At 35.8% G+C, this 11618-nt stretch overlaps 1 protein-coding gene across 7 annotated transcripts in view; it reads right to left on the bottom strand.

Moving 5' to 3' along the window:
- Nucleotides 1-224: 224 nt before the first annotated feature.
- Nucleotides 225-11618, bottom strand: part of LOC149796109 (uncharacterized) — an 89913-nt gene continuing 78519 nt past the window's right edge. For 6 of the 7 annotated variants that reach the window (XM_089966027.1, XM_089966032.1, XM_089966029.1 and 3 more), the window contains 2 exons: nt 8461-8565; nt 225-4251 (listed from right to left, as the gene is read on the bottom strand). In XM_089966027.1, the coding sequence (XP_089822153.1) occupies nt 4087-4251; nt 8461-8565 (270 nt within the window). In that variant the 3' untranslated portion in view covers nt 225-4086. The remainder of the gene's footprint in view (nt 4252-8460; nt 8566-11618) is intronic. The other variant, XM_089966031.1, reaches the window with a different exon arrangement.

The raw sequence follows: 11618 nt of genomic DNA, 5'->3' as shown, positions 1-11618 counted from the left end.
TTATATGCATACTGTTTGTTTTATTAATTCATCACATTTTACATTTTCAACCAATACTTTTTTTTACAGAACTGATCCAAAAGAAATGGCAGAATACCAAAGAGGCCATGATAAACAAGAAAATCAGTGAAGTGCTAAAACCATCATAAAACCCATATACAGATGGATGGATTTTCAAAATTAAATGGAAAGTTTAAGGAATCTTATGGGCATTCTTAACATCTGAACCTTTAAAAATTTTATTTGTACGTCTTGAACAAATTGAAAATAAAATGTATTTATATATTCTGTAACATTTGCTTCATTATTGTTGGTCTGATGTTTTATGCCAGGGAGGTGTCCGAGAAATTCTCAGAATGTTCAGCATATAATGAAAGTCCATGTGCAAAACTTTAGATTAATAGGAGTTATCGATATGAAATGCAAATGTATATTTTATAAGTTTGGATCAAAAGATGTCAACTTTTGATACCTCCAAATACCTGCTTGAAAATTATAAATTTCATTGGATTTAACTACCTGCATTAGCACATTACCGGTCAAATAATGTTATCTCCAAGGAGAGAAAAAAGGTTACTAATGAGAATCTACGACTTCCATATAAGAAACACTAAAATGAGTAGATACACACCTGCAATAACACGCCCTGAGCATGTCACATGAAAAACATGATTTTGGACTCCATTCACCACTAACCAGGTACTGTTTCGAAAAAACACAATTTTCTTGGATCTTAACCTCAAAGTTATTTAAACAACAAAACAAAAATTATATTTCTGGGCCATTGCAATATATGCCTGTAATCTGCTAGTATGTATGAACAAAAAACAATCCTGCTCAAAGTGTAGCTAAACCTATCCCAGGGGAAGACAGCTGATATTGAGGCAAATAAAAGGTAATGCCATCATAAAAAAACAAGCACCATTCAGAGCTTACTTAATTGGTAGAAAGTAGCTAGGGTGATATATTGTGTCACACTGAGCTAATTTGCATAGGTAAAGCACAAAAAGTAGAACAATGCAGTTTGTCTAAGTTATTTTTTGACATCAAAGAGACATTGTGATGAACGCTAATGCTATTACACATCAGTGTAGTGAATAAGAATGTCGAAGCCAACTTTAATAAAGTTTGTGATCAGCGGCAATATTTCTTTCAAATCGGGTCTTTACTCCATATATAAAATGCAGAACATGATTATCTCAGTTACAGAAAGAGTATTCAAGTGTAATTAAATTTTGAAGAGTGTTATTCAGGATGCAACAGGATATCAGCAAACCCCAGCAAAAAAATATTTAAAAACTGCATGACAGCAAGAGTGAACATTTAATTCTTTGCTCATATTGCAAACAACATACTGACACAAGTGTACTACATCCATCAAAATGGAAGCACTACCTATGTGTAGCATATTCGACATGCTGAATTAAACATATTAGTTCTCTTTATTATTATTTATCTTAATCTTGTTAAAATAATATTAATTGACCCATGGTTTACAGGATGATTTTGGCCTTGAAATAGACTGATTGAAAAAATAATAATAAGCACAGTGTTTGCACAGTTGATTTGTGTTATGTAAAGCAAAACATGCATATATCATGGACAAATGCATCAGATACAGTTTTGACAAAGCTAACATTATGGTTGTCATGAATCCAGCTGGAAAGCTTAACAACATTACCATCAAGTCTCTAGTAAGTGCAAAGATGAACACTAATGACACCTGAATTACCTTCGAATCCCCTACAGAACTATTGAATGCAGCAAAAAATGTATCAAATTAAATATATGTTTTACCATCTAGTTGATTTTAAGGACAAAAACTTGATGTTTGTTTCATATTTAATGTCAGTGTGATTGTGATCATGTTAATGTTGACAGTCACGAGTATGGTGTTGGTTTCTATAGGTGTAAGCCTGAAAGTGTACTAAATGCACTGCAGAAAACAGATGTCTTAAAGATCATACTTCTTCCACTGCAAATGAATATTTATTATAGCAGGTTACCCCAATAGGGGCCAAAAGAGGGTCCAATCCATTGTTGCCAGGCTGGCAGAGACCCCACCACAGGCTGGCCCCATCTAATTTTTTTAGTGATGTCTTGCATTGTATATACCAACAAAAAGAGGACACACAATGTGTGCAAGTGGCTGCTACTTGGAAGAACAAAGAGATGTGTGTCATGAAATACTGCAAGATGCATATGCATAATTTAAGAAAGGGGCATGCGCTCCCAGCGTCATGCCATTCACATGGGCAGGGGACACATAAGGAGAATGCGTCTGTGTCAATCATATGGTAACAACATGGCGAAAGGCAAGATACTGTGCAAGAAAAAATGGCAGTTTGAGCTTCCACTCATTAAACTGAATGTATGCCAGAACAACAAAACATTATTTTTGTGCAGGTAAATTTACTGAGTGATATATACACTAATCCATTATGTTGCATAAAGCATATAGTACAGTGAACATAAATGGGGGTCCGGTCCACATATCCATCAGCCGCATAGCACTGTGGCAGCTTCAGAAACAGCTCAACTGTTTGGGGTGACCGTGTGGCACAGAGGACAGCAGAGAAATTTAACAACCAGGAAACCATAAACACTGCTCCTCAACAGAAATGGTATAGAGCTTGCTTTTTCTCTTCAAAGAAGCTAAAGCAAACAGTTTTAAGCATAAGATTAGCAAATGTAGCTTCTCTTCAATGGTTATTAGGGGTTTTAACATGACCCACAAAACTTAAGAGATATTCCAACACAGCCTAAGTAAGACACTAAGATCTGCAACTCAGAATACTTGAGATCTGTTAATACTTGAGATCTCTTAAATGATGTTCTGAACCAATGGTTCATCCTAGAAAAATATTTCGTTTTGAAAAGGGCTGCCCTATTACTGATAAGGGACACCAAGAACGCTCTTTGAAAATGGCTGCCCTATCACTGATTATAAGGGACACCAAGAATGCTCTTTGGAAAGGGCTGCCCTATCACTGATTATAAGGGATACCAAGAATGCTCTTTGGAAATGGCTGCCCTATTGCTGATGATAAGGGATACCAAGAATGCTCTTTGGAAAGGGCTGCCCTATTAATGATGATAAGGGACACCAAGAATGCTCTTTGGAAAGGGCTGCCCTATTAATGATGATAAGGGACACCAAGAATGCTCTTTGGAAAGGGATGCCCTATTGCTGATGATAAGGGACACCAAGAATGCTCTTTGGAAAAGGCTGCCCTATTAATGATGATAAGGGACACCAAGAATGCTCTTTGGAAAGGGATGCCCTATTACTGATGATAAGGGACACCAATAATGTTCATTGGAAAGGGATGCCCTATTACTGATGATAAGGGACACCAATAATGTTCATTGGAAAGGGCTGCCCTATTAATGATGATAAGGGACACCAAGAATGCTCTTTGGAAAGGGACGCCATATTACTGATGATAAGGGACACCAATAATGTTCATTGGAAAGGGCTGCCCTATCACTGATTATAAGGGACACCAAGAATGCTATTTGCCCAAAAAGTAGGAATAAGACATCTGCTTCTACAGCATGAGAGGGACAGATAGGATTGATGCATTTCCTAGTGAACTGATCATAAAAGATTCTCCACTTGGTATCATAGACCTTAGAAGAGGCAGACCATCTCCTGGCCTTGACGATGCATATGGCAGCCTTGCTCAAACACTCTGCATGGTGGATAGATCACTGCAGACAAGTAAAGTGTGATGGTGGAGAATCTATGGGCTGTTGTAAGGAGACATTCTGTGTTGCGACATGTTCTTCTACTGAGGTAATCATTGGGGTTGGTTAAGGAGGTCAGTGAACCATGATCATTCATGCCAATGAGGGGATATCAGGTGGAGCTGAGCAGTAGAAGTGAAAGTCTGTCTGGAGAAGATACAGAATCAATCTTAAATGATGGGGACATGTAAGTGAACAGCTGATCCCACTTCCAGGCTCTATCCACTTAGGCCACCAGAGCAGTCCAAATTAAAAACTAATATATTATCACCAAACATTAGTCACATTTGTTTTATTTTTATCACTACCACTACTAAAAATAACTGATGTGATTGACTAGGAAGGTAGGTGAGTATCCCTATTCATTGTCTGGTTAAGTTTCCTTCTAACAACAGAAAATCTATCTTCACCCAAGTAATCAGGATTTCCCTCTTCCCAGCGATGTCTTCTATCTAATTCACTCACTTCATCCTTGTTCCCTGGGGCACAATAAGATCCTTTCTGTAATAATAATAATAATGATATTGATGATAATTTAAAGAGGGTGAGACAATCAGTTGAATGAAACTAATCAACCTTATGGCTACAATATTATATTACATGATGCTAGATCTCTTGCTACCACTTAAAATGTGTAAAAGTAAGAGAAGCAAACAATTTAATTAAAATTCAACAAACACTTTATTTCTCTGAAATACAAAGTGAGACTTCAATTGACACTTCTAGTATTATGAATTAAATTCCAAAGAGTCCTAAATGTCATATCACAAGCCTAAAATATAGAATGTTCTAAATGAATTCAACAGTCTTGAATTTCCTGATATACCAATGATGTAATCTTGAATGTCTTAGAATGAATTCATAAAAATCCAAAGTAATGTGTTAATCAAAAACGTCCCTAAGCATTTATCCAATGATTATTTAAAAATAAATAATTCCTCTTAAACTGTATCTGATTTTAACAATACAACTGTAAATTCAATCGATTCTCACCAACTGATCTAAAACAGGAATGAATTATTTGTTTACCTACTCACAATTAATACATTTTCACTTGACCTATGACATAAAAGAATGTTCTGAAAAAACTATCTACAAACAAGACTGGCCTTGAACTCAAATGCAGCAAACACTTGTTTACAACTTAAAATCACCACTATGGTGGCCCAATGGTTAGTATCTACCTCAGATGTGGAAGGTCATGGGTTCAAACCCCACCAAGTCATACCAAAGACTAATAAGAATGGTAGTAACACCTGCCTCGCTAGGAGTTCAGCATTTTAAGAGATCAGTGTTACGACTGGTCGGCCTGGTGTCAGGATAATGTGACTGGGTGGGACATCAAGCTACATGTCTGCCGCATGATGTCCCAGTGCTAGACATCACTATAAAGTGGCACACTGCAGACATCGAGTGATGTAACTGCAAAATTGTTAAAGCTATGTTAAAACTCCAAGAGATGAAGGTCTTTATAAAGCATTATGGCTATCAGAAGTACTTGTCATGATGTCTTGGCAATATGGTTGCCAACAGTTTCTGCAAATTAGGCCTGTCACATAGATTCCTCTCTCAAAAGGTTCAAGGAGGTAGCTGAAAAGAAATCAGCATTGGCAGCTATAGTACCTAACATACAAGCCTGTGTCTCCAAAGCCTTGTGAGACTTAGCAAAATGAGGTGCCTAGGTTCCCACCATTATCTCCACTTCAGAACCACCTGACTGGGGGTGTTAGAGGCCAAACAGGTGTATGTGCCCCATAACTAAAGGCAGAAGGGCCAAAAATGAAGACGAGGGACATCTTCTGCTACCTGGCCACTTCCTGGCTTCATGACAACTTCTGTGTAAACTCCTTAAACATTGCTAAGTGTGAAAGGTTCATGTTGGACTTTGAGCCCCAGCAGCCTATCCACACTGGACATGACCATAATGTCTAAATTCCAAGAAGGTTTTTAACACATATCTGGCAGACAAGGGCATAAATCCCATTTACTGCCTTATCAAATGCCGATACTTCTCTTCCTCCATAAACTGACCCATTCCCACACAAATCAATTTCTCTCCATTGAAGAGTCTAATTGTCTGCCATGTACTTTTCTGCTTTTCTCCTACGTCGGCAATAAAACGGTTACTTCATCAGGAAAGATATTAACCTCAACAATTTATGCACTGGTAGCTCAGAACTGTTTCCATTTTTGGATGACTATTGGATGACTATTGTGGCATGCATGTGATAAATTATTCACAAAATGCTAAATTTATTGTTTGCATCAAAAAATTTCTTTCTTGTTTTCTTTGCTAATTTATGGATTATTTATCACTCCAGTTCCCCAATCCCCATGAACCACAATAAAATCAATTCAAGGAAAAATGTTAAAGTAAAAAAGCATACAAAATGCTTTCTTATTTTTGAAGGAACAAGGGGTGGCATGGGGCTTAACTTGTTTTACCATGAAAAGTTAGGTAATGCAGAATGAACAATCCTTTTCCCAACTTGTTTACAGTTACCTGCCATATATAAAGATCACATGTGACATAAGACCCATTCCTATTAGTAGTGTAACTCCCATATATACATATCAATATTTCACAGGTGATGCAGTTCAAGAACTTTAGATACAGGATAGGAAATGATGCAAGATAGTGAGGGGAATTAAATATTGTTCAAGTCTGGTGGAAAGGGGGCTTTGGTGACAACAACTTTTATTGATGCTTGAGAATTTGTGATCTCCACTATTCTGCACAAATATTCATCCAATGGATTTTAATTGTTATGGATATTAGCTCTCAAAAAATACAAATTGATAACATGCATTTAATTTTGATCAAGTTAACATTCAATACTCAAAAATGAGTCGAGAGGTCTTATATATGTGTAAGCATGCATTACTTCAACAACAATATCATGAACAGCACAATTATGTACCCACCCTGTGGATACTTGTCTTCTAGGTACTAGAAGGGTATGTGGCATCAATGCACCTCAATGATTGGGACTTTTGGTCAGGTACATGGTCTTAACTAACCTTATGCAGAAACGATATATATCATATCAGACTTACTATGACCATGACCTCTTAACCCTTAAACCCTAGAATCTATGTTGTATCATTACTCTAAATGCAAGCTGTCCTCGACGTTTTATCAAAAAACTTACTTTAGAACAAGTTATTTTGCAAACCCATTATCATCAAGTCTGAACATCCTTGACCTTTAACCTCTGAATTGCCAAATCAGGACTTTAACAATACCTATAGTACAAAGCTTCCACAAACTTTGGTCAAGATTTGTACTATAGAATTGAAAGTTATTCTACAAAACCAACATTTCCTTGTGACACAATGGTTTTGACTTTTGATCTTTTGACCCAAAGCTTAACAGGTCTCTTCTGTATCTTAAGTACAAGTTCTACATCATTCTGGAACTCAGAGGGATCTTGACTTTTGATCCTAATATCAACAAGCTTCTCTCTTAACCCATGTCCAAATCAACTGCAATGATGGTAACTATAGCTGGCATAGAACCTGTGTAGCAACAATTTAACTTCTTTCTGACACTGGAAGCTTGACCTTTGCCCATTTAGGCAACCAACAAAATTTTTCTTCCTTATAACATTCACAAGCCATTCACAAAGTTTGGTAATTCTATATGCTGGACAACTCAATATATTGTTAAAAAACAAAACAAAGACAATTGGCAATGTACATAATAGAAAATATTGCATATTTAAATGTGCAGTCATATAATTTGGTGGTGTCCCTGACACTATATCATTTTAAAAATAACCTTCCTCAAAGAATTTCAGACCAAAAGGAGTTCCTCCAGCAATGAATATTGCACTGTCAAGTTCAACATGACTTGGCAGTTCCAAGAGTCTGAATGACAAGATGTTTCTGACACCCAAAATCTAAGAAACAAATTTACTCCCTAACATTTCTTAAATAAAAATGATATATATTATTGATTATATAAAGACAATCTAAAGGAACAATCCATAGTGTGTGAACACTAGATGGAGAGTTTAAGATAAAACTACACCTACATATTGTACAAGTGCATTTAGAAGAAGTATGTGTACTATAGTTTCCACTTGATTATTATCCAAATGCTGCTTGTAACATAAACAAGTAAGAAATATGAACAAAATCTGAATAAAACCTAACTTATGAGGCACTAAATGGACATTAATCTTTTGCACAAAACACTTCTAAACATCAATTCCACACCTTGAACTTTGACCGCCATCCCCCCCCCAAAAAAATAGGGTTTTCTTTATATTGTAAGTAAACAAGTCATAGTGTTTGGTAATTGTAGAGGCTGGACAACCCATGTTTCTTTCAATAAATATAATTGGAAATGGATGAATGGACAGGCAAAACATAATATACTCCACTTTATGGCCATATATACAAATCTGATACACCTATATATTTCAATGTGCAGTCCTATATATTGATGGTGTCCTTGATACTGTATTATTTTTTAAAAAATCTTCTTGAAAAATTTGCTGACAAGGAGTACCTCCAGCAATGTATCTCGCATTGTTGAGTTCAACATGACTTAGCAGTTCCAAGAGTGTAGATGACAAGATGTTTTTGACATTCCAAATCTAAGAAATAAATTTACTCCTAACATTTCTTAAATAAAAATGATAAAAACATCTACACAATTTACATTAAAATGCTGCTCAAGGCAACTTTCTTACTGAAACTTACAGTAATATCTTCCATCAACTGATCTGATTTTTCTGGAACATTCTGTTCTCTGGATGGAGTGGTTGCAGGCAACATAGGACCAGATGCAGAATTTATCTCTTCTTCCTGAATTTACATAAATTAGAAAATATACACAGTTGATAAAGTCAATTAGGACCAAACCTATATCACCAGCACAAAACCATCATTGATGTAGGCTTCTTTGTTAAGAAAAACATATGAAGAAGTATATTTTATAGACTACAGTAATGAGCTGGACATTTTGACCCCCAAAAATGGGGTTCTTCTTTATACAATAAGTAAGCAATCCACAAAGTTTGGTAAATGCTGATGATGGACAATTCAAGTTATTGTTGTAAAAATAAATTGTAAATGGATGGACAGACAGACAAGACATACAGTATTTTGGTTATATATTGCATAATACATACATTAATTTGGTTATACACTGCAAAGTTCAATGATTGTTGTAATATTTGTGCACAAAGACAGCACATGTGACTGAGAAATTTATACGGTAGTTTGTTTTACAAAATAACTACTTTAACATAATGACACAGAAGCATCTTTGAGTGCTATATTTAGACTGCAATCATCAAGTGTAGCAGCATGGCACCACAAAGCAAAAATCTGTCACATGAACAGAAACATGATATTGCATTTATATGAGAATAATTTCACTGACAGGAACATACAGAAAGTAACAGGATTATTCAGGCCTAGGATTCAGAACATTCTGAAAAGATTTGTTGAACAATTTCATAGTTAAAATATGATTCAAAGTAGGAGGCCAAAACTCGGTGGTGAGAGATATGATCATGTACTTTGTTGTCTGGAGCTTAAAAACTAGGCATAGACTTTAGATGACCTAACTTTAGAATTTCATGATACAACGTCAATACCTGTTTTACAGATTACTGTCCAGAGGAAATTAAGATGGTATGAAGTTTGAAGACATGCAGTTCAAAAGAGGACCACAATCTCTAACAAAATTGCCAGTGCCATGTTTCATGGTGCCATGAGCAATGAAACTGGACTGTTGAGAGAAACTGGTCCAATATCATTTTCAGTGAAGATACAATGGTTACACTAGTCCAGGAGGAGAAGGTAGTTGGGTGGTAAAAAGCCAATAAGCAATGGAGACCAGAACATTTAGGCATATACAGTAGTCATTCTCCCCATATTTCCAGTATGTTTTGGCTGTATAACTTTCACCTGACTCAATATACTCACACCTGTTGAATGAATGATCCATTCAGAGAGGTATATAAATATATTGGATCAGAATTTATGGCATTTTTTTGTTGTCAAAGAATTTCCAGACTAGGGGGTGGATTTGTTAAGAAAATAACTGTCCTGTGTATGTATCCTGAAGTACAAATCAATGAAAAGGAGACCATCTCAATAAAAAGCCAAAGAATATTCAGACTATTCCTTGGCAATCACATACACCAGATATAAAAATCACTGAAAATGTATGGAGGACAATTAAAACAAATCTTGCAAATGATTGACTGGAATTAAAAGTAAAGGTTATTTCATCAATCCTGTCAATGATATTTGGTATTCAGTGGATCAGGTTCATACAAGACACCTACATGAGATTTACCTAAGTAGCTACAGTCCATCATAAAAGCAATGAGATCAATTATGAAATACTAGAACTTGTATAATTTTCTCCTTAATTTCAATGGTACCATATTTTACATTACAACAGAATCAGTACTACACTAGCAATGCAATGCTATGTGGCTACTCACTCATTGCCTGCTACTGTATGTGTGATTGAGCAAGCTTTATCCTAACTCCAAGGGCAATACATCTGTAATGCTTGGTTGAGATTTTATCATGTTGAAGCCATTTCTTTTTTCAGTTAAAGTGGTCCTAACATTGAACCTTTTGAAACTGAAATTGCTATCTTTCTTCTTTAGCAAGCTACCCATAAAGTTTAGACCATCTTGAACTCAAGTTATTGTTTGGAAATCATTTTTCTTCTTTCAGTCAGTGACATTTTCACCCCAAACTAATCAGGCTTTATCCTTCAAGTGCAAACAATCACTCAGTGACATTTTCACCCCAAACTAATCAGGCTTTTTCGTTCAAGTGCAAACAATCTACAAGTTTTGGTCCTGGTCTGTAAAGGAAAACTAATGTTATTGTGTGCACACTATTTTCCTAGTTATATTCAGAGTAATCTTGAGCTTTAATCTTTCAATCCTAAAATCAATAGGTTTTCTTACCTACCTGCAAGAAATGCACAAAGTTTGGAGTCTGCAATATGAAACAAATGTTAACGTGAAGAAATAATATTTCTTCTTTCAGATACAGTGACCTCAACCTCTGACCTTAAACCTCAAGGTCCATAGGCTTCTTCATTATCCAAAGTGCAATCCATCCAAAAAGCTTGGTCTAGGTTTGCGAGTGTTAACTACTGTTATTGTACAAAAAACATTTTTTCTTTCAGATATAGTGATCTTTTCCTCTGACCTTCTAGACTGCTTCTGATATTTTTGTTAAAATTAGTATCATGAGTCCTATATCCACCCTTTATTTACTTGAAAGATTATGTCATAATAGAGTGCATAAGTAAACAGTTCATTAATCCCATTTGTCAAAGATTACACTAGTAAATGGTAAAGCATGCATGGTAGACTATGTGTACCAGCTTTAACAACACTGTATTCACTAGTAAATGGTAAAGCGTGCATGGTAGACTATGTGTACCAGCATTAACAACACTGTATTCACTAGTAAATGGTAAAGCGTGCATGGTAGACTATGTGTACCAGCATTAACAACACTGTATTCACTAGTAAATGGTAAAGCGTGCATGGTAGACTATGTGTACCAGCATTAACAACACTGTATTCACTAGTAAATGGTAAAGCGTGCATGGTAGACTATGTGTACCAGCATTAACAACACTGTATTCACTAGTAAATGGTAAAGCGTGCATGGTAGACTATGTGTACCAGCATTAACAACAGTGTATTTCAGGCAATGTGTGAGTATCTGAGCATCATTTTCAAAAAGCAGAAAAATAAAAAAATGAATGTGCCCAATCAGGAGTTAATTTGTTTGTTGTCACCATTTATCATCTCTTGATTTTAAGACCGAAATACCATATCATTCTTGCAATACCACTGCCATCTCATCGC

Source organism: Sinohyriopsis cumingii, chromosome 7 (genome assembly GCF_028554795.1).
Source record: "Sinohyriopsis cumingii isolate HCF-2022 chromosome 7, ASM2855479v2, whole genome shotgun sequence".
Classification (NCBI taxonomy): domain Eukaryota; kingdom Metazoa; phylum Mollusca; class Bivalvia; order Unionida; family Unionidae; genus Sinohyriopsis; species Sinohyriopsis cumingii.
The sequence above is the reverse complement of the archived record's forward strand: the minus strand, read 5'-3'. Positions and strand labels throughout refer to the sequence as shown.